The sequence below is a fragment of the Galleria mellonella genome, unplaced genomic scaffold, assembly GCF_026898425.1.
Source record: "Galleria mellonella isolate WM207_F2 unplaced genomic scaffold, CSIRO_AGI_GalMel_v1 utg1260, whole genome shotgun sequence".
In the NCBI taxonomy this organism is placed as follows: Eukaryota; Metazoa; Arthropoda; class Insecta; order Lepidoptera; family Pyralidae; genus Galleria; species Galleria mellonella.
The window spans coordinates 1,489,171-1,514,348 of NW_026441985.1; the positions used below are offsets into that span (position 1 = coordinate 1,489,171).

A 25,178-nucleotide genomic window follows, 5' to 3' on the forward strand; every position below is an offset into this window, starting at 1 on the left:
TTAAAGAGAAGTTGAGAATTCTAGATTTTATAATTCAAGTCAGCCATAAGTGCGTATGTTGTAAAAATCTGATCTTTATAACACTGCTTTGCTCATATTAGATTCTATATCCAATCTCTGGTTATTTTACCTCATCTTTTGAATATGAAAAAAACTAATGCAACAACTTGCTATGGTAGCGATTTTTTTGTGTTATATTAAAAGAAAAACTCTCTTAATCCAGTTTGGACTATCTGTGTTAAATTTAAAAAAAAAGTTAAGAAATATTATCAAAATTTAAATTATAAGAGAAAAGAATATACATCGCTAAGCTTACACGGAAGATCTGAGCGAAATTCAAAATTTCACACTCAAAGTGCCTACACTAACTGTACATGCGGCATACCGCATAAAGCTCTCTTAAAAAATTACAAAAAAGTGTCAACATATAATAATTAACCTATCTATTATATTATTTACAATTATTGCTATCGAATGTTGCGCTTACAACGCTCCAGTTCACTATTCAACTGGCTTATTGCCATCACTACAAAGAAATACAGCATCACTTAAATTATAATCTGTTAAAAATATTATAGAAAATTAATGGAAATGACAAAGACATGTATGTATACCTATGTCGCAGACAAGTGTGAATATTAGAGATTTCGTGAAATACCTAAGGATACCATGAAATCATGGAAGAAGTGGAATATTTTAATCTATTACGTATTGTTGCTAAAAACATGATACAAATAACAAAATACTATAATAAGTTCAGTGATAGGTGGTTTCGCCAAACTAAATCTAAAAATAAAATAGGAAAGATAATCCTGAAGTATCTTCGAGTATTTTACGAAATTTCTAGTATTTTTATTTCCCTGCGACATATATAATACTATATAAGGATTGAAATTGAAAAGACAAAATCTCATAAACCTATAACACAAACTAAAGCTATTAGTGTCGCACTCAATGATATGAATATTTTATCAACGGAATGATAATAAAGTACACTTTTCATTTTGAAATCGTATAAAGAAATGGTAAATACTTGTCTTTTTTCTTTTATAGACATAATTATTGCTGTCTTCTATTTTACAACTGTCAGTTTATAATAGAAAAATAAAAGTTGAAATATTTTATATGATAATAGAAAATAATACAGAATTTCAGAAAAAAAAAATTCCTAGACTTGCTCATAAATGTTTAATAGAATTCGAAATTCTATGAAATAATTCTAACTTCACCCACACCAATAAAAATGGATGCCGCCCGTATGCAAAGACGTTATTAATTCTTATTTCAAGTAAAAATAAAAAAATTGGTCAGACAAAATACTCAGTCTTTGATACAAAAGAAGTCTTTTCAATATGGATATACGATATTCCATTACTATTGTCATTGCAATATCATGTTATTATAGACATAGTTTTCGCACTAAACAGTTGGTCTCCCCGCTACTTGTCCTATTCGCATTCGGGCGGCACGACAGTTTCGGTAATGGCGGGGGGTGCGGGCGGCAGCGCGGCCTGCGCACGCGCCCGCGCCAACGCCTACGCAAGCGCTGGCGCGGCAGGCCGCGCTCAGGGTCGGTGTGGATGTGCTGAACTTAATGATGAACTACTCACTCCAGAATCGCTGCTCTTCTCTGAGGCACAAGGCTCGCCACCGGCTACAAACTTCACAACATTAAGCCTATGATCTGACTCACAAGTGTCATCTCTAGCACCACCCGGCAATCCTCCAGTACGAGCAATCGTTCTCTCTCCGACGGACCCAGGATAACGTTCAATTCTGTCGCATTCCGCATCGTCTGGCTGACGTCGGCGAACAGACCGTTTCGCCTGAGGAGCTGGTTCAGGAGGTCTGTGAGTAGGTTCATCAGCTCTGTGAACTAATGGTGAGGTTCGAACACGAACACCACCAACACCAACGCTCGCCTCATAGCAGCCTGAATCTCGAGGAAACTGTCGCCTACCAAATGGGGAGTCACCTCCTGAACTAGATCCACCTCCATCGGCTTCTCCATTCCCTTCACCACCTATGTTAGACAATTTAAACTTTAATTATAACTTAATAAATAACCATTTAGTCTATACATGTTTTAATAGGCCCTTTATTTATAATATGAAACTAAACTCACATTCGAGCTGATGCAACAGTTGGACGGCAGCCAGGATGCGAGTGCGATGTTCGGGCGTCATAATTCCCAAATAATCTAAATCTGATGGTTCAATCTCTTTAAAAAGTTCTATATCTTCATATCCGTTCCTAGCAAAGGCCACTGTATATTCTGGTAAGTCTATCCTTCTCAATAATTCATCAACTGTTCGTGGTCTAGTTTCCCATAACCTTTCACGACTTTTGCACCATTTGGAAGACCTTGACCGCATGGTGTCTCTATCAGAGAGAACTTCAACGTTAGCAAATTTGAAGTTTCCTACTTTGTTGTTTAGAACACCTCGCCAGATACCCGATGCGTTCATATTGATAACTTCTATGATGTCTCCTTTCTGTCAAAAAATAATACATAGTTGAAATGTGCTTGATGTATATATCTAATAAGGAAGTAAACAAAAATGTTATTATTAAGATATCCTACCTTGTATCGCAGGGCATCTTTCTCATAAATATTGGGCACGTAATCGACGAGTGCTCGAGCTCGGCACAGCATTTGCGGCACCAGTAAGCTCCGCCCGGCTGGACTTAATTCTATGTTTTCTTCTGCCGAGAGAGATGAGTGATTACTACCGGCGCGAACCAATGCTTGTGTGCCTGTACATAAATATTTTTAGACTTAGAAATCTCAATTTGTTGCTTAGCCTATGCCCAACGATTTAAAATTTAGCAATACCTGTAGAAACATCTCGTATGACTGTGAATAGGTAGGATTATGTTAATTCCAGGATACCGTTATTAATAGGAGTAGGAATAATTTAAATAACTAATAGTAGTATTTACAAGAATATAATTGTAAGTAACACGTGGGATGTTATAATACACAGAAAGGAAAGACGAACATATTTACAAACAACGTTTATATTAACACAGACAAATAACTCAATAAATCCACTCACTACTGCCTGATCCGCTGGGAAGACTTTCAAAAGAACTATTAGAACATGGAAACGCTTGATCACCACTTGTTCGTCTATCACTTCCTTCTGGACCTCTTTCTTGTCTTAATCTTGAAATTTTTCTTTGGACATCTTGTCTTAGACCGCGAACTTTTCCTGCTAAATTGGATACTCCTTCACATTCCTCAGCTGACTGAAACCGATGAACAAAAACTGTTAATCGGGCAAAGGATATGAAAATTAAAAATAAATTATTGTAAAAAGCTATTTTATTACAACATAGTCAATAAAAAACCACATAAAATTATAGCAACAAATAACATAAATTACCTTATGTACTGTGGCTATATGTTGTGAATCAGTTTCGCTCTCCTGGTCTTCGTAATCTGAAGAAGCAGGTGATAATGGATCGGCACCTATCCGATATCCTGACATTTGTCGGTAACCTCTTCTAGAATCCCGTTCAGATCTGTTAGATTCAAGTGAAATGCCCGATAGTCTTGACCCTATTGATTGAATATCAGACGCAGCATAATCCCCGCTTTCCCGATCTCTCGCAGTTCGTAAGGGAATTACAGTGGTTGGGTATGGACCGCTTTGCGGAATAATTAAACCTCTCCTAGGTGCTCTCGCTAAACTTATATCACCAGCGCTTCTCAGGGAAATGACGCCTTCACCTCTAGGCTCGTTGCGTAGATTCAATGTGAAGCAGACACGCCCATTTTGAAAGGTCGCAGCAGGTGCTCCGCCACCCATAAGAAAGTCTTCTGGATCGCTTTCATACGGAGGTTCATCATACCAGTGTCCTCTTCCAGTCAGTCCTCTCGCTTCGTCGTCGTACATATACGTATCGTCTGTAAACGATTCCTCTGTTAGACTTCAGCGCAGTATATTCCAATAGTGCAAATAAAAAGGTATGTGCTAACAAAATTGCCAAACAAATTTACCCTTAAATACCTTTCCATTGGCGATTTCACTGACAACACTGCAGATAAAGCTGTGTACGAACATCGTAAAGCCGTGCGTGGTTTATGCAAAATATCAGTTTAATCAACATGCATTGAGCACTTTTTCGCAAAACAATCTGATGAATGGATGAAATCAATGTTGATGCTTTTAAAAATAATAATAAAAAAAAAAAAACAGTAAACAACTTTATGGCTTTTGATGATGGACATTTTTATATCGACGATATGATTGCAATAAGAATAATTTGATTTATGAAAAATACACATCGAAAGCATACCGTATGATTTACGAACGAAAAATATTTAAAATAAATTCTGCCCATAGTGTGAATTTATTAAAGAAACATACCATCGTGCAAGTAAAATTGAGTATAATCAATGATATTTTAATTATTTTATATTACTTAAAATATTATGTATGAGTATATTTATGTATTAAAATATCATTGACAAACATGCGAATTAAAACCAGTTTCATTTATTTTTACACCATTAATATTATTAATATACTATTCAGTACTCAATTATTCGTTTTGTATATTAAATGCGGCAATGAATATTAAACGAATTTAATCATATCTATATATTCAATATAAAATTATAGCAAATTCCTGTTTGAAACTAATATTTCAAACAATCTCAGACTTGTAGAAACTCTATAATTTTACTGTAATAGAAATTAAAATAAACGGTAAGGATGTAATTTGTTGAGATGAAATAAGATACCTACTTATTCTGTATTATGAGAAATTGAAGATAAGATAGATATTCCAAGATAATTATTATTTACACAGAATGCTAATGACAAGGCTGCGAAATCCTTTTATGCGGGTGCCTAATACGGTTTTAAATTATATTGTTTATAATTTATCTAACTTAAATTTCTAAGAATAAAATGATAAAGCACATATTATTCCGTAGTAGTACCTTAGTTCTGTATTATTTAGAAAATAGTGCATATGTACTCATATTTTTATTTTTGAACTGAAATATTTGTCTTGGATCTTGAGATTTGTATTTGTCAGCATTACATACTAATGAAAAGCACAGCAAAACCAAAATTTTCAATTCAACATCAAATACCAAAAGCGACTAAGACAACCAAAGCATGAAAATCAAAGTATTGAATTTTGAAAACAATCTGAATGATCTTTGATTTTCTTTATGAATCTTTTGCTTAGACTTTTCACCGTGTAACTTTTACCAAAAAATATTTCTTTTTGGAAAAAGTTACGAATAAAAATGAATTGAACATACCTCCGAAGGGGCCTCTGACTCCGTCTCTTCCCATATTCATAAGGCCATGTCTTATATCTCTTAGAATCTGTAACAAAACATTTTTTATTAAATAATATCCTTGACTATTAGAAAAAATATGTCACAAGAATAAAGCTGCAGTTACTGTTAAGTAATTGTTTTTCAAAAGGGGCGTATTAAGATTCCATCAGGGTAGCAACTTGCACGTGACCTCCCTAGTGTTACAGCTATCCATGGGCCACGGTAACCGTTTACCATCAAGTGGAGTGTACTCTTGTCTGCCTTCTTTATGGTATAAGAAAATACTTGTTACATTCTATGGCTAAATGATTAAACTAATTTAAATAAAAATTGCAAGAGGGCTAGTTTGACATTCACAGTCATAGTAACTGTAGAATCGGATTATGACAGAGTTATGGGGATAAATCCAACAGAGAGTATGCCCAAGATGAGGATTAAAAATTAAGAATTTATATTCATCAGATCATAGACAGCACTTGTATGTAACCATAAACTTTTTTTATAAGCATTACTTTCGAAAATCAATTATTATATTCAAGAGTTTTGAATGGATTTGTATAGATATGGTAAAAAAAAATTAAGAATATCAAACAGTCTTTAAAAATGTACATAGATATTTTAATAACTTATTATCATATATAATTATTTCTTATATTATAATTATATCATATATACTCATAAATAATTATTTCTTAATATTTTTTTTCGGGGACTTTAATAGAATGATCTATGCTTAAAGTTGATGTAATTTTATTCCAAAAAAAAAAATACGTATTAAATATTCGCGTTCACGAAAACATTAACTTTAAAGCACGGTTGTGTTCTCTTACGTTAACTTTTATGGTTCTTGAAACAAAACAGAGGCGTAATTTTGTTACGCCTTAATTTCGGGAGTAAGTTAGAATGTACTATAAATACATATTTACGGCCATCATTTAATGAACGGCTCGAATGGAAACTTTCTTTACAAAATATTTTCTTCATGGAATGCGTGAACACGATAATAAATATTCAGTGGGGGCAATAAAACGACCACTTTCTCGTAAGTAGGAAAGTATTGAACATTAACTTAATTTATGCACACTTTGTTTCCGACGCGGCCACGTTACTACACGAAAGGGATTTGCTTGTCGTTTTGTACAAGTAAACGTTATTTTACATTATTAAAGTCTTAGGGAAGACTTATCAGAGTTGTGACTTGCGAGTTAAGTAAACTGAAGCAAACAAATAATATATTTTTTTATTAAATAGCCTGCGTGACCGTCATATATTTATTGACCAGAATAGATATAGTACGTGTGTACAAGGGTAAGATATAAATAAACTTACTTTCATATCTTTAATATTAGTAAGGATGATAATGCGCATTTTGTTACCTTTTAACATCTCAATCAACCATCATGAAAATTTATACATACTATTCGGGATTAAGAAGAACGTGGACTATTATTTATCTCGATTCATCAATACCTGTATCCTGGTCACGTAGACATAATCTTTTTTTTTATACAACTTAGAATGGCAAACAAGCCGACAGCCCACCTTATAGAAAGTGGTAACCGTCGCCTATAGACATGAGCAGTACCATGGACATAAAAGCGTATACTATTTCGCCCCTGATACCCCCCATGCGTTGCCATTCCTGAGGACTCAGGTGTTATTCCTCTGTACCCAGTCAATTCTATATCCCACCCTTCAAACCGAAACACAGCCATGCAAACACAACTGCTTCACGGTTGAAACACGAATGGGACAGAGGTACCCAAGCAATCGACTTTTGTACAGTCTCCCTCTGGTAAATCATTGGTAAAGATTAGTTTTCGATAATTGACATATAATTACGATGCTGCTACTATTTAGCCTGGTCAATAAATTTATTCCGGTCATTCGGACGAAGTTATGTAATCAATTAACAACAAAACTGTAAACCATGTACGAAAGAGAGAGAAAAAAAAAATACAAAAATAAAATAAATCAACAATGATAATTAATTAAACCAGCTTTCCGTATACGTGACAATTGTGTAAAATCGACAACGAACTCTATCGGGCCTAATATTTAATGCCTGGAAACCACAAGAATTCACTAGAACACCAAAGCCATGAACCATTTTTTACAAGTTCTATGTGTAAAATTATTTGAAAGAAGTATTTATGTATAATTAATGTTCGATCTCTCGAGTTCGATTTACATTTAAAAGGGTATCTAGGATTTTTGCATAAATACCTCAATATTTTATAGAGGAGACTTGATTTTAATGAAAAGACTTTATCCAGTGGAATGTTAAATAGATTCTTTTACTTTTATGTTTTACGAGTAATATGATGAAATCGTAATTGAAAAACTTGCCCTACGGCGTTGATCGAACCCGAGTCCATGAGTTAGGGTTGAACGTTGATACTGCAATGGCCTCGAAGTTGAAAAAGGATATATTTTATTCAATCAAGAATTAAATTATTAAAATTTTAATTACTTATTTATAAATTGAAGTCTGACTTAATTTATTGATATAGTAGTTTTAAAGCAAATAATACGCTATTCATTTTAAATTTAAACCGATTAATATGAATGGACGACGTGACAAATAACAGATACGTTACGGTTAAAATACCTGTATTTATTTCGCAGTAGCATGTTTCAAATGTAGTAAGTGTGGTTACGATTAACAATAATTGTCCATATAATAATACTGTTAAAATAATGATAAAATTAAAATGAGACTAATTTGTAATCCTATCGATTGAAAAAGTAATCAACAAAATCAGTTAAAAATTAATAAAAGAGACCTTTTGGATGATTGGGAACAATACAGAACAATGATTTAAGAAATTAAAAGAAAGTTTCTGTTTTGAATTGGCTTGCCGGATAATTAATTGTACGCGAGACCTCGTTCTCGCGAAGTGTGTAAGTGCCATTGCGATATATTTGCCACTAACATATAAACAGCAAAAAATAACATGAATTTCTGTGTAATTTTTCTAAATTTCTAGATACATGTAAACCAATATTTTTCTTGTTACAAATATAATACTTTATTTAAATGCTCACATCAAATAGTATTCACTGTTCGTAATTATACTTTATGCAAACAAGAGGTTTGTATTGTGATTTGATATCAGACAGTAAGTCTATTTATTTAAAAACAGTAGCAAAAATAATAGTCACAGATAGACATAACTGACATAACATATACAAACTGTTTATAATTACTCCTCTCCATCCAAAGGTTGCTTGGAAGAGATCGCTCTTAGCAATAAGGTCGCCCATTGTTTTCTCATTGTGATTATTTCTTGTAATTATTTATATTTATAGTAAGTTTACTATTGTAATCTTTTGGAAGAAATAATAAAGAGTATCTATCTATCTATATTTACGATGATTACAGTGATATCTTATTATTTAGGTTGATATTCCGACCAACAATTCTATTTATAGCAACATTAAAATTTCAATGTTCGAACCTTCAAGTACCAGAATCCCATAGTTTTACGAGGGTTGGTATTCGAGGTAGGGGCTTCCGAAGTTTCGTAGGGAAGCGATACAACTGCCTCTAATAGGCTTAGCTCGAGATTAGGGCGCGATTAGCTCGGCTCGGCTCGCGTCCGATGCTCGAGCCAGCCGGGAGATTACAACTTAGTGTGACTCTCACATCAGATTAGTTTCGGCTATGTCGGCTTTATCTGTTGGGCTTTTTCACGTATTCTTTATATACAATGCATATAATTTATTAACAGGTGTACCTATATATTTACATACTAGCGATCTGACCCAGCTTTGCACGAGTAGATATAATTTTTGAAAAATAATACATATAATAAAAATAGTTTCAGCCAATTTACTGCAACTGATCGGTTATTTTATAGCATTTTATATGTGATTCTTTAGATTGATGTAGCATTTTTATTTATGAACCGATTAAAATAAAACAGACACTAAATGTTAAGCGAAGCAAACCGCAATGCATTAGTTGAAATCGCGTTCAAATTGGTTAAACCGTTTCTGAGATTAGTGTGCACACACGTACACACACAGATAGACAAAAATTCTAAAAATCATTATTTTGTGTTCTATTACGTTCATAAAGGCCTTCCCCGTTTTTCTTAGTCATTCCAATAGTTTTTCTTATATATCATCCATGTACAGATAGCGACTGTTTACGATTTTATTATACCTATCTATAAAAAATAAATCTTTATCTGCATTTCAATTGATGAAAAATTTAATAAATCTCTCATGGGAAATTAGTGTGATTGTATAGCATTTATTTTTCTTAAAAAAATCATCATATGGAAATCCAACAATGTTCTCTGCTAATTCCCAAAAACAAATTTTTAAATGCTTATTTAAAAAAATGCTAATAATCGCTAATCATGCAATTCGATTTTTAGTAAACTTTTACCAGAGGTAGACTCTGCATAAAAGCCGTCTCCATGGGTACTTTAGTCCCATTCGTAAAGTTGTTGTGTTTGCAAGGCTGTGTTTCTGTTTGAAGTGTATGATATGACAATGAAATTACAGAGTAGAGAACAACAGTCTTCAATCAATCTTAGTTATCAGGAATGGCAACACATGAAGGGTATTATGGGCAACATGGTATACTCTATTGTGTCTACGATTCTGTTCATGTCAATAGGCGACGGTTGCCACTTTTAGTTAGGTGAGCCGTCAGTTCGTTTGCTATTAAAAGTTACATAAAAAACTGTTACTATAATTTTGAATTTTGATAGTAAAAAAGTTTTTGTTTTAAAAAGTTAAATAAGAAATAATTGCTTTATTTTTGATGGTATATCATGACGCAACATGATTATTAACGTTTGTTTAATAATCATTCAGAAATATTAAAAATTTAAATATAATGCAAATTTTATTAGATTTGGGTATGAATGCTCTCTTTTATACAATATATCATCATATAGAGAATAAAGTTGTTTTCTTTACCAACATCCATCACAATCGTAAATATTTTTTTTCAATTTTAAACTTACCTCTTCTTGTTCTCTCGCTAATTTGTCCTTTTTCTTCATTGCTTCCTGAACTTTTAACTGTAACAAACAGAAATTCTATTTAATAATACTAATATCATTGTAACCCATAAATGCTTCACTAGTGGGACCACTCCACCATAACCACTCTCTTACCGTTAGATGAAGATATTACGATATTGCTGAGTTAACTAGACGGATTAACGTTATGACTCTATTTCGAGTTTTCCTTTATCTTAATCCAATCTTATCTTAGGCTTTTACAATATATTGACACGCCACTATTATTAATAAATAATAAGTCATACAAAATATTAATTCGTATGTTTTTTTGCATATTAATGAAGAAAGTATCAGGTAATATTAAAAAAAAAATCAGTAATTGATGACAATGTCATAACAGGGAAGAATATTCAAAGAATTGGGAATTGTTCTTAGAGAATATAACATAAAAAAGTAAAAGATTCTATCAATAAATACATATAATATGCGTCTTTCTAATGCGTGTGACAACGAAAACGTATCTATCGATAGATTCATTTAGCACTTCACCAATTTATTTTTTATTTATTTATTTATGTATTTATTTTCCTTCGCGGAAAGTAACCACTAGAACAATTAAAAATTCCTGTCTATTTAACACGAGAATCTATTTTAAACATAGAAATTTTCATTTATTATTTTCTACAGAATTCCCTGTGAAGATGGATAGGAATATTTTTATTTTATATCTATAATAAAAAGAAAATAACAAAATGCCCATAAAAACTAAGTGCAATAAAATTTATTATTTAACGGATAAAACATGCTTTCATGCTTTCACTGGCATAATGAACGTGCAATTTGTCTTGATTCAAATAAATAAATACGTGCATGAAGCAGCGTAAGTGCAATAATCTATACGGACCAGTGCAAAAAAGTGCGTGCTATAAAATAAAAATATTAGTAAAAAAATAAAGTGATTTTAATGCTTATAATTCAATTTTTCGCAATAAATTTTTTGATACACCTCCAAATGAGCATGCCGATTAAATTGTAGCCAAAAACATTTGAAAAATTTTGAATTTTGACTATCTGTTACAACTCTGCTGGCAAATAAATAATACAATATATAACATAAGATTTTTTTTCCAAATCTATTAACAATTTATATTATAATATAATAAAAATTACTTATATAATAATTATAAACTACTATCACTAGATATTCTATAATAAACCTGTTATCCTTAAAAGGCAATAATAAATACCTTTTATATTATATACGGAATAAAAGAATGCATATTTTAGTTTTGCATGCTAAAATAAAATACGTATAAAATAAAAATAAACTTATTGCTGGCTACAAAATAATAATATAATTGGTTTATAATAGTAAATTCACCTACATAATATTTGCCATCCAGAGCATAACAGATTTTGGTATTACCCACTATATATTTGACAGATTGATTTCAATTGACATACATAATATTTTAAAAAAAAATCTTTAAATTTAAAAATAGAATATTTTAAATATAAATCAAATAACAAAATGCACTTTCTTAAAAAAAGAACGATATTGTTCCTTTTTTAAAAAAAACCCTACACTGATTCGAAATTAAGTGTATTCATTTTTAATCCTTTTGTTCTGTCAAATACATAGATTAGGTTGACCAACAGAGAGCTCACCCTATGTATAGTTTCTTCAAAGGTGTTAGGTTGGGCGGCACTCATTTGTAAGGAGCGGAGGCGATCATAGTCCCTGGGGTCAACCATGGACCTCAGGGCCGTGTCGGGTCCAGGACCTAGACCCAGGCCACTTTGTAGCACGCTGTCTGGTGTGTCGACCTGAAGGAAATTGTTACTTCTTTATTCTTTTCGATTTATACAAATTATTTTTATACATTTAATGGATCCTTGAAACTGTTACTGTGAATAATTTTAAAAACACTGTAATATGGAAATAAAGACATAAACGCTAAAAATATGTTTTCGTATTTTGTGTTCGAATTTATATTAAAAAATTAAGTGAAATTAAAATAACGATAAAAGTAATTTAGCATTAAATTTCACGATATTTTTACTTAGTTTATATTTTTAGCACTAAAACAAAATTTCATTTTAAGATCTCTCATTTATTACAACAACGTCAAGCGTTACTTTATCGAATCGTGAACTGAACTTAAAATCAACACGATATTGAAGGCAAAAATAAATTTCGATCATTTATCAAAGTAGCGACTAGTCATTTTTCTTATGAAGATAGCCCAAAAGTACCTTTGTACTAACAACTTTTCTAAAAGTCGAAACTTTTTTGCGGATCACCGCAGTAAGCGCAGTATGATAAATTAACGAAAACGTTTTGCAAATTAACCTACCAAATAGTATAATATTGTAAATATACTTATATTGCAAAATACTTAATTAAAATTTTCGTAAACTAAAGAGATAGCTCACTAAATAACATGCTTGGCATCGGCTTGTTCTATTAGAGTTTGACATTTAATTAAATAAATCTTCATTAAATAAATGTTAATTTATAATAAACTTTAAATTATAAACTACATTAATCAAATTTAACACAAATAATAATAAAAGTTTACATACCATGAATTAAGGTTTTCGTTATAAATTTGCGTCTTGCTTTATCCAGTATCAAAATATACCCAACTACCTAACAGTACTTTGATTTGATTGAAATCGAATTCAGGTAAGTCAAATGGAAATACTAAAATCACTTCACTAATTGACATACGTTGCCTATAAACTTTTCATACAAAAAACATTCCATTTATCATGCCCAAGTGAAAAAGCTAAGGATATCTGCATCACAATGAAGCTACGTGGACGATTAATTAATCATAGTATTCACAATGGTTGCCCATTAACTTCGCACTTGATAAGGGCGCGACAATAGCTCGGTCCTATAATGTGACAACCCTACGAGGCTAAATTCAAACGGTGCAAAATTTATTGGCCCGTTATCAAATTCGCACACATTTTCTTTTCGACAATAATATTTCCGAGCGTCCGTTGAACATTATAGTTTTGTTATTGGGAAAACGTTTGGATTAGAGGCAGGAGAAGACTGTACAAAAGTCGTTTGCTTGGATACCTCTGTCCCATTCGTGTTTCTACCGTGAAGCTGTTGTGTTCGCATGGCCGTGTTTCAGTTTGAAGGGTGAGATATGGCACCGAATTTACATGGTACAGATGAATAACACCTTAGTTCTCAGGAATGGCAACGCATGCGGGATAACCATGGGCAAAACAGTGTACTTTGTTATATCCATGATACTGTTCTTGTCTATAGGCGTTGGTTACCACTTTCGATTAGGTGGGGTGCCAGTTTGTTTGCTATTTCTAAGTTGCATAAAAAAAAATAAAAACTATTTGTAAAGGCGTTACCTCTTCTTTTATATTATTAATTAGTTATTACTAATTCTCTATTTATTATTAATATTTTTGGTAATTGTTAATTTATTAAATTGTCTGTATTTTTTGTGTATTTTTTGTGTATATGTTACGTATTTACGTTGTTAGAAATAATTTTGATAAGTCTTTTTGCAAGTACCATTTATGTCTATGATAGTTGTATATCCTCTTATGAGTTAAACTTGTCTATTCTTTAATGTCCTAAACTTAATACAAATACTTTAAGTATAATGTACGTATAAAAGAGGCAAACAAGTAACTAATTTAAAGTTAGACCCTAATAAACACGAAGTTCAGACAATAATAAATCAAACAACAACAATTAAAATACCTGCAGAATGCAAATTCTGAACGCGTACACGTTTCTGTTTCTGTACAAGAAATGTAATCTGTGTCAAAAACATTGTTATGAAAATATTTCCACTGTAAACATGATAAATGAGTCCCGAGGTATAAGTTCAGTAGTTGCTAAACTTTAATATCGGCCACATTTCGCTGGAGTGGATTTATTTTAATCCGTGCACGTGATTTCTCTATGCTATAACTTCGTTTGTTAGTATACAGAACTTTATTAGTACACAAATGAATTTACTGGTGGAAACTTTTGAATATGTAATAAGTAATGTTGGAAGTGTATATGTACTTCATAATCGAATTCTATCCAATGCTGAACATAGACCTCTCCCATAAGAAGGGTTCTGCCAGTGGTTGCCACGTTTGACAGGCAGATTGGCAACCACAGTTAGGCTTTGGATTTTTTAGTTAGATACTTTAAGAGGGACGTTGCTTGTGGTTTTTTTTTAATGGGTGATAATGGAATGGTAACCCTGTCTGCGCTGTCGGGATACGCTGGCGGGACACCAGTGAAGGATGATAGGTGCAGATGAAGCAGGTCAGTTGGCCCATCGTGACGATTTCACGAAGAATTGTTCACGATGGTTTCCAGAGGGAACCACGTGGAGGTCGACCTATTAGGGCATATTGTTAGCAATGGGGCTATCAAACTCCATTGCTAACAATCCCTTCCCTCTCCTCCCTCCGTTGCTTGTGGTTAGGAATATGCAGTTAATAAGGTCACTTTTCTTCCTTTCATCAGCTACATGTTTAAGATGAAGTAACAATTCTTCATACATAGAGTCGTAAGTAGCAAACTAGCTGTATACTTCCTTTATATATAAAAAAAATTTAGATGTATACCTAGAACAATTTTTTGGAAACTAGTATAATTTTTTGCCATATATTGTTCTCTTAACGTCTATTGAAAATTTATTTATTAATGTAAAAAAGGTACTTGCAATTTTTTATCTATGTTAGAGACCTACATCACCACAGTCTGTCGTATAAAATTCGATATTTGGATTTGGAATTTCAATTTAAATAAAAATTCGAATTTCTAACCAGCCAGTATTATAATATAGTAATGTATCTGTTATTATTATATTTTTTTTACTTGATTTCAGGTACTCAATTCTAGAAAAAAAATCTATAACCGCAACAGATCTACAGAAATAACTAATGATATTAAATAGTCATGTTACTAACTGTGAATTGGTCCGCCTATAAACCTTCAAGTTTTACCAAATAGAAACTAGCGCTAAATTCTTTATTGATGCGCTATTATGTATTTACGAGGGCCGTAATGCCAGCGGACGCTAGTACAGTGTCCAACTATAACGTTTTATTGCCAGTATCATAGCTGGCAGGCTGTAATATGCCAATATTGTGTACAACCATCAGCGAGATACTTCACTCCAATATGGTTGATATAATTATTGTTTTCAGTTATATATTGTACAATTCAAAACTTAACTCATTACTGTACACGGAATAAAAGATTTAAGCCTAATATTACTGTACTGGCCAGAAGGCATGATTTTCTTCTGAAATTTCTAACTCTTGTTCTAATTCCGCTTAATTAAAGAACTATCTTAATTGCTTTTTAAATTATTCTGGGTATGAATATGAGTGGTGACAAATGATATTTTTACTCTGTCACTACAATTATTAAATTGATAAATATTTTAATTTGTAAAATTAATGAAAAAATAATATTTTAATTATGTCATAATTCACACCTAAACATATCTTTCAAGTTCAGAATTAAGTTATTTATATGTAAAAACGTAATATATTCGTAAGATAATTTCAAATAAGCATTCTACAAATATGTATTATAAAAAGACAAATATTTCTTTTAAGTAAGCATAAGCTCCATTTTTCAAATATTCTCGAAGGGTTTTATTAGGTCATAAGAACTTATAGCTGAACTAAGTACGGAAAACGTCTATAAGTCTTCGAGCCCTAAAAGTATTTTTTCCTTTCAAGAACAACAGAAAACCACATTAAAAACGATAACGGGCTTCTCTCTGTAAATATAATTAATAAATCCACAACAAAATTGAGTCAATCAATATTAATTGTGCAAATATTTGCGCAAACAAAATAATCCTGTTGACCGAAACATCTTTGCATTGATGCCGCCAGTGAGGCCATACTAATATTTTAAGAAAATTTTTCCTCAATTTATAAATCTTTCAAAACAATGACTCGACTAATGAAGTTTGTTCGAATATTAGCTCGGAGAACTTCATCGAATGATGAGAGAGCAAGGACTATGCAAATTCATTTTCTTTTGTTAATTAATGTTTGTTTTCAAATTTGTTCTTTTTTTCATATTAGAATTTAAAAATAATAATTTCAATTTATTTTTAGTCTAAGATCTTACCGCTGGCATCTGTAGATATGACTTTTTAATGAAACTTGGTTTAAATGAAAGATTTAATAACTTATATTAGATTGTTTAAAAAAAAAACAAACTTATAACAATCCAATATCAAACTCTATGAAGAACAAGAGACTTTACTACAGCAACAATACTGTTTCTAATTTTCCCCAAATCTCTAATAACAACGTGTTATTTATATTAACAATAATCTAAGTACATTAGTTTATATCTAACAAAAAACTTATAACAATCCAATGTCAAACTTTATGAAGAGCAATAGTCGTGTCCGCATCAGATACGGGGCTCATCCCGTCGGAATTAAGTGCTACATTTTTCCACGTCTACCTATTTATTAATCTCCGGACCGGGGGTGGGGGAGTATACGTCACTGCATGCCTGAGAAATGACGCCTGCCAAACTTAAGTCGGTTGAGCTGAGGCGACGCTTGAGTTATGACCATTTGTTGAGCCACGGATAAAGGCCATTAGAGCGCGCGGTATAATCCTTATCGGACATAGATATAAAATAATCTTAGATTCACAAAAGTTACCGCCAAATGTGTCCAAATAAATTATAAGAAAGTAGATAACGTAAAACAGGATACATGTGGAGTTATTCTATTATTACTTATATATTAAGCTAATTTTTATTTTTATACAATTTTGTCTTTTATGTCTATTGCGCGGGCAAAGCGAAATACTAAACTTTATATCTATGCTGGGCATCGTATATATATTTAATATATTTATATATAATATATTTAAGAATATTTCTGCACGTTTGACATCACTGGATTGTTAAAACTAAGTGCACAATTTCTTCGAATATCCTCCACTTAATGGCACTTTCAGTTACCAATTGTGTGTCTCGGGTTTAGCACATCAATGTTATCGGAGAACTTGCACTTAGGATTAATACTGTCAGAAGTTACTTTTTTCTACCATTGGTTCGGGTTTGTCCAGCTCTGATTAGGGGATTGTAGGCGAGTGATAAAAGAGCATCTAGTTTGTCATTTATTTTTGTGGAATTGTGACTTCATCAACTCCGAACCGATTTTGATAAGTATTTTACAATCGATAGTATCATGTATCTGATATATAGAGGTATGAATGTAAAAAGTGAGATTTCACTTCTCTAAAATGAGCTCCAATCGTTTTTTAATAAGATTATAATGAGATCGACACAGAAGTAAATTATATCATTAGCAAAAGAACGATCAAAATCGGTTCAAAGTTTCCAAATCTATCACATAAAACAGACGAATTTAAAACTACCTCATTTTGGAAATTTCTTTCTATTTTAATGAAACAGTACTACTAATACCAAAGTCTGAAGCTGTCTGTGAACGTAGCCGTATGCATATGTAAGAACGCATATGAAGAGAGCGCGGCGCGACGCGTCATACTAATTGCTGTGAGTGCATGTCAAAGGGACCGGCGTCGCGCCGGATCTACATAATGGCGGATGGGGTAGGCGGATGGGGTAAATATATGAAAGGAAAGAGCCCCGTCGAGTTCTGCACACAAAATTCGGTTACCAAATACTTCATGCCGTGAGATGAGAAAAGTCAATGATACTGGCATGATTTTTTTTTGTGTATATCTATGTAAGCGAAATTTTGTTCCACATTGATGGTATTGATACATTACTAATATAATATAAAGATTGTATCTCAAAAAAAAACCGACTTTTAATAGTAACAAAACCGGTTATTTTGATCTAAAAACTAATGAACCGATTTTGATAAAATTTTCTACAGGATTAATCTGTAAATATATTCTTTCAGAAATAAAAGAACTTTCTTAATCTGTTTAGAACTGATGGAGGTATAAGGTAACAAACATAAAAACAACCGAATTAAGAACCTTTTCTTTTTGAAGTCCGTTAAAAATTGTATTGCAACTTATTTGCAAATAAGTTATTAGTATATTAAAAGTTATATTCGAATATATTTATGGTTGTTACTTAACTGTTTAGTACAGTTTATTTTATTAAGTACTGTACTAAGTATTGAAAGAAAAATATATTAGAGGTCTTAATAAAAACAACAGAAGCAAAAACAATGATTTTTTAGAATTTTTGTTTGTCTGTCCGTTTCTTTGTTCCGGCATCACACAACAAGTACTACACAAAATTAAATGAATTTGAAATTGAATGAAAATAATTTTGTTTCATAAGATCTAACTTAAAATCTGGTGTACGTTTTAATTTAATACGCTAACTAGAAATAGCTACCATTAGTAAATAGAAAATAGAATAATAAGTAAATAGAATTTGGAATTACCAAAATTCATCCATATAAAGTAGCGGAAAATAGCTAGTATACAATATCACACACAATTTCATTTGTGACGTGGACAAACTCATACCGATGACAGATGAGATATTTCATAGATACCTTTCATTAAAAATATTTGAATTTGGAACGCGGAATCACTAGTTTGAAGACTTAGATTGAAAGGTAATTTGAAAAAAATCTTACCCTTTGCAACGCTGATGTTTAACCGCGAATACAAGCATGTTTCAGCGAACCCAATAAACAAGATTATTTATTTTTAAACGTTAAAATCAAACTTAATGAGCGAAAGTAGTTTAAAAACTTAGCCTCTAAACTCACACATATAAATGAATAAGAGCAACTAACTTGAAGAACAAAATAACTAAATTGGAGGGTACAACTACCAAGGGTAAATATGGCTGAATTGAAGGGTAAACATACTAAACAACACTGAAGGACAAATATCACTAAACTAAAGAGTAAAATATATTAAATTAAAATGCACGAACCATTATAATGAAGGGTAAAAATCACAAACCAAAGATAACATACAAAATTCTTACCCTTTGCGGCGGTAATATTTGACGGGGACTATGTGTGTGTTTCGGCGAACACGAGCCATGTTTTTCTTTCCTATGGGACTTTAGACCCCGAAGTAGTCTTGAGAATGTGGTCACCTTCTTCTTAGCAGTTCCAAGACAGTTATCTGCAAGAAAGAAGTCTATTTCAATTATAAGGGAACTTAATGTGTTGTATATTAAATTTAACGTAGTAAGTTTCTAGTAAAGAAATATTAAAGAACAAGAAAATCTCTCGTCTTCTCTGATTTTTTTATACAACTTCGAATGGCAAACAAACTGACGGCCCTCCTGATGGAAAGTGGTAACCATCGCCTATAGACATGAGCAGTACCATGGACATAACAGAGTATACTACTGTATTTTACTATATACTGTTTCGCCCATGATACCACCCATGCGTTGTAATTCCTGAGGACTCAGGTGTTATTCCTCTGTACCCAGTAAATTCACGCCATATCCCACCCTTCAAATCGAAACACAGCCATGCAAACACAACTGCTTCACGGTTGAAAGACGAATGGGACAGAGGTACCCAAGCAGTCGACTTTTGTACAAAGTCTCCCTCAATATATAGATATTGAAGCATTATTAATATTACCCATCCCTAAATACTAGACAAATGAACCCAATAACGATATAAAACTCAGACCCAATCAAGGTTACTCCTACGTACAATACAAAATATCAATCAAGCGTGTACACTATGAATGAAATATTACTTTAAGTAGAGAACAAAAAAATAAATGGATACTAAGAAACAATTCTTTATACGACAGACATAACTTTATTACTATTTATAACTTTATATATTACTAGCTGTTGCCAACGACTTTGTCCGCGTTTCCGTTGTTTTTCGTAAAATAAGTAGTCTATATCCTTCCTCACGGTTCAGTGGTTTTGATGTAACAGACACATTTCCCTTCACTGCTCTGCTCCTAGCGTGATGGTAGCGTGATAAAAAGTATACTATAACCTTGAAATCCGTCGAGTAGTTTTTGTTTCTATAACGACATACAGACAGACAGACAGACAAAAATTTTACTGATTGCATTTTTGGCATCAGTATCGATCACTAATCACTCCCTGATAGTTATTTTGGAAATATATTTCATGTACAAAATTGACCTCTTTACAGATTTATTATAAGTATAGATATAGATTTCATCGATTTATACAGGGTGGAAGAACAATGACCCAAACTTAAACAGCTGATTCAGATGAATGGTCTGAATTAGATGTCAGATTATTTTCCACAATTTTAATTATATATACAGCAAAGTATATATAATTAAAAATTCTTAGTTTTGATATTTTACTACAAAATATTATTATGTTTTTATATTATGACATAATATCATAGATTACATGATTTTAAATAAAAAAAAAAACAAACAAACAAAAAAAATTCTAATAAGATTTTTACTGATTTTTAGTTCAGGATAATAGTCTGGATTCACTGTTTTAGTTTTTGCCAACTTGTTCCGTATATCCTGTATATATGTCCTGGACACGCGGATGAAGTCGCGTATAAAAGTTAGTATACTATAAATTACCCATTATACTGGTTACCAATAAAACTTTCTATACAAATATGAATGCCGGATATCTAATACTTTGTTTATTAATATGTATTGAGGTAAAAATGTTCAATGCAATTTTATGGTGTATGATTAATTAAATAGAAAACTATAAACAAGTTAATCAGTCATGTTATTTTACGGAACATGTTAATAAACTGGTTATGGTGTGTATGGATATCGTAAATTTTTAACCGATTTAAAAAAGGAGGTTCTCAATTTAGTTGCAGATATATTTTTTATATTTGTTACGTCATTATTTTTTTATTAGAAAATATTGTAAAATTGGTCTTATAGGAATTTTATTAAAATCGATTTCATAGTAAAATTTTTCATATCAAAATAACTTGTCTCTAAACTAATATTATAAAAGAAAGATTTGATTATCTGTTTGTTTGTCTTTAATCGATACTCTCAAAAACCACTAATTAGGAAAATTCTTTCATCTATATACCTAAATCTTAATTTTAAGATTTATACATGTTAGTGAAATTTTAATTTATGTTTGTCTAGTTCTTTTTGTTTGAACATTGTCAAAATATTATACACCGCTTCCCCCTGACACCGATGGCCCTTTCCACTTTGAGTTTGCTAGAAGATAACTCTTTTAAAGTTAATCTCGCCTTTGTGCATTTATTTACCTCTGTTATATTTCTATATATTATTAGTGTGTAAAATAAAGTATAAATAAATAAAGAAATTTACATTATTAGTGAGTAATTTAGACTATATTTTATTAAAAAAAATGCAGGGTTAGTTAGAAAGATGAATTTAAAAGTTTTTTTTTTAATTATTGCTTATCTATAAATAAATCGTTATTTAAAAATGTCACTTACCACTAGGTGGAAATTCGTAGAAGTACGCCGACCGTGGACTTAAACAACTGTAACAAACAGAGAATTACACAAATGAATAATAATAATTATAAAAAATTACGCTTATAATCTCTAATGGGCTAGACAGAGATTGTTTTTGTCATTAGGTTGAACTAAATTTTCGACATGATCACATTTTGTTGATGATAAATAATATAAAAATAATATATTTATTTATGTCTCCTCACAAACAACTTAAATGTACACATAGGTATTTAGGATAAAATAAAAAAAAATGGAACTCTGCTGTAAGGAGCTGGTGTCTGTAATAGGTTAAAAATAGGATAAAAATAGTATATCATCATCATATCAGTCATTATTTGTCGACTGTTGAACACAGACCTTCCCCATAGATTGTCATAAGGAACGGTCCTGAGCCATCTGGATCCACTGACTCCACTAAGTGAATTTGTAGGGTACAGAGGAATAACATCTGAGTCCTCAGGAATAGCAATGCATGGGAGGAATCATGGGCGAAACAGTATACTCTGTTATGTCTATAGTACTGCTTATGTCTATAGGCGACGGTTACCACTTTCCATCAGGTGGGCCATCAGCTTGTTTGCCATTCTAAGTTGCATAAAAAAAGTCTATGAGTGAGGCCCATGTTCAGCAGTGGACAGATAATGGCGAGATGATGATGATGATAAATTTAGGTAATCACTCATTAAAGAAAAATAAGTAGATATTTTTATTAATAATAATAATAATAATAATTTTTATTTAAGAAAGATACAGTTGCATAAGGTACAATTTACAATGTTTACAATTTATATTCAACGAGAAAATATCTGCATTACCATCAGTCCCCAAACTAGGCCAGACCTGTATCTTGGGGACTATGAGTGCGATTACCTATTTAGTACACTTTATTTACAAAATAAATAAGGAAAACTATGTGAAAAGGTGAGTGCGTGTGTGTGTGTGTGTGTTTTATTGCAACTTAGCGATATTTGCATGCATACATACATAACTGTCAAACTTGTCTTCTATTAGGGTAGGCAGAAACAATAGAACGTCAAATACTTAGATTATTTAAATTTTATTCGAAAAATGTACAAATAAGTAAAGTCAGAGGCTATAGCTATTTCAATATACTTTCCTTACAATTGACCACAGATAAAATAGCAATAAATGTAATTTTCCAATAATATGTATTTGTTTCAAATAAGTAATTCAATTAAATATTACCATTCGATGTTCAATTGAAACGAATTAATTAGAATTATTTGTGTTCAATAATATAATGTTTACTTTGATGACCGTGTAACATTACACAAAACAAATGGAAAATAAATCCTATTAATATAGCAAATCATGTATTGATAATGTTACATACATTTAAATGATACATCAGTTTTTAATTACAGATTACCACTATTTATTATATAGTTCAATTTAATATTTTGGATCAGTCATAGCGTATTTCTGTGTAAGTCTTAGCATAGACCACCTCTTTCTTTCCCGTAGGTGTCGTAAGAGGCGACTAAGGGAGCTTATGGTGTAGGGATGGGCAGCAACGTCTCTTTTAAAATATCAAAACGGAAGCTGTGGTTGCCAATACGCCTGCCAAGCGTGGCAACTGCTGGCATAACCCACTTTATGGGGGGAGGTTATGTTCAGCAGTGGATAGTTAACTATTTACTATTAAATCATGTTTTATGTCGACTTCTACCCGATCTTATTTTAAATCAATGGAAAGCAACAACCAAATACCATAGAAAAGTTAAGGAGTAATTAATTATCTGTCCTGAAGGTCTACCATGAAACGAAATTCCGAATTTTCGGATTCCATTTCGTGTTTTCGATCGTACTGAAATCGGCCAAGTAAATGGAGCTTAATGTTTTATTCGTCATAAATCCTTACATAAAAGTTCAAAGAAACGATGTAATAACATTTTTAAAATTTTTAAATAGTAAGTTATTTAATTTTGATATCAAATCTGTGTATTGTTCGGCCTCGAAATTTCAGAAAATACCTCATGGTAGGCCCTCTAGTATGGATACGTGATGCGCATGTATGTATTTAAATATGTATATAAGAAAGTTATTAAGTATTAATGGGGATGGCTATAAGGATAGAGGAAAACCTAAAACAGATACAGCAGGACTGTGTGAAAGATGATATGGCCAGTAAGGGAGTGAAATACGGAATTGCCTGCAGATAAAGATAAAAAAAAAAGAAAAACATATTACGCTGACCCAAAATATATAATGGGGATAAATGTAGGAAGATGATGAATATGTATAATCATATGATTATATCCTACCCTACAAACCGAAATACAGACAAAATTCAAGCGCAGTTGCTTGACGATCGAAACATGTGTAGGACAGAGTTACCCAAGCACACGATTTTACTGCACAGTGTCTCGTAATGATTATGTTTCGCGACATAATAGGAGATTTTATTTTTATCGACATCTAATTAGATTTATATCTGTCCATCTGTCAGTGGAAAACGCGTGAAAGGTAAAAACAATTGGAGTGCGGGAATTCGGTGGTAAATGGGAAATTAATCGCCGTTCACATTAACAATACTACTAATGATTGTCGGTCGGTCGCGTTTAATACGAAGATAAATTCGTAAAGGGTTCATTGCGTCGAGCTACGCTTAATGAAGTCTTAATCATTCAATGGTTTTAGTCCTATTAATATAATTAAATTGTAACTAGACAATGCTTGTAGTATAGAATGAAAGTCACTGACAGAACCAGAAGGATAAGCAAGCTGATGTGGCAATAAGCTGGTCATATAGCTCGAAGAACCGACAACTAATGGGGAAGAAAGGTTCTTGAGTGGCATTGAAGAGGTGGGCCATTCTCTGCCGATACCACACGGTATTAGGTTATGATATGACAGTAAAATTACATAATGGTGACATGATAACGCATGAGCAATGACAACGCATGATAGTACAATGGACATCATATATCATGCATAGACAGTCATATATCAGCAAATATATCAGCAACAAAGTATATTCTATAATATCTATGGTGCTGGTCATGTCTGTACGCTACAGTAATCACTTTCTATAAGGTGAGCCAATTTGTTAGGCGTTCTAAGTTCCACAAAAAAATTTCCTCCTGGTGCCTTGACGACTTAACTAAAAATCACAAATTAAGCCATTTGTCGTTATACCAGAAGATAGAAGTGTCACATTTATAATAATAGTATGAATGTACCTGGATTCCTTTTATGACGTAGGTGTTCACTGGAAAAGGATTTCACGAAATTTGGACGAGATTAGTTCCTATGGGAATTTTGTGAAATGGATGTAACATGAAAATAACATACCGAAATTTAGCAGTAACATGATTGATAGTATTTGTGAAGTTGAACAAGTATCCCAGAGGAAGCTGGGTCGATATATTATACTTAACTCTACCGGCTGCTTACCGCGTTTTTGCTCGCTCGAATTAGGAACCTGGTTAT

The 25,178-nt window shown here is 32.1% G+C and overlaps 1 protein-coding gene across 7 annotated transcripts in view; it reads right to left on the reverse strand.

Annotated features, from left to right (window-relative positions):
* Positions 1-339: 339 nt before the first annotated feature.
* LOC113515593 (uncharacterized) overlaps positions 340-25,178 on the reverse strand; it is a 158,389-nt gene continuing 133,550 nt past the window's right edge. The window contains exons 4-13 of one of the 7 annotated variants that reach the window (XM_052900173.1): positions 21,702-21,748; positions 19,271-19,413; positions 11,959-12,117; positions 10,291-10,347; positions 5,285-5,351; positions 3,390-3,913; positions 3,060-3,252; positions 2,585-2,757; positions 2,126-2,495; positions 340-2,023 (exon numbers count right to left, since the gene is read on the reverse strand). In XM_052900173.1, the coding sequence (XP_052756133.1) occupies positions 1,566-2,023; positions 2,126-2,495; positions 2,585-2,757; positions 3,060-3,252; positions 3,390-3,913; positions 5,285-5,351; positions 10,291-10,347; positions 11,959-12,117; positions 19,271-19,413; positions 21,702-21,748 (2,191 nt within the window). In that variant the 3' untranslated portion in view covers positions 340-1,565. Of the gene's footprint in view, positions 2,043-2,125; positions 2,496-2,584; positions 2,758-3,059; positions 3,253-3,389; positions 3,914-5,284; positions 5,352-10,290; positions 10,348-11,958; positions 12,118-19,270; positions 19,429-21,701; positions 21,749-25,178 lie in introns of all 7 variants that reach the window. The other 6 variants (XM_052900177.1, XM_052900170.1, XM_052900179.1 and 3 more) reach the window with 6 other exon arrangements.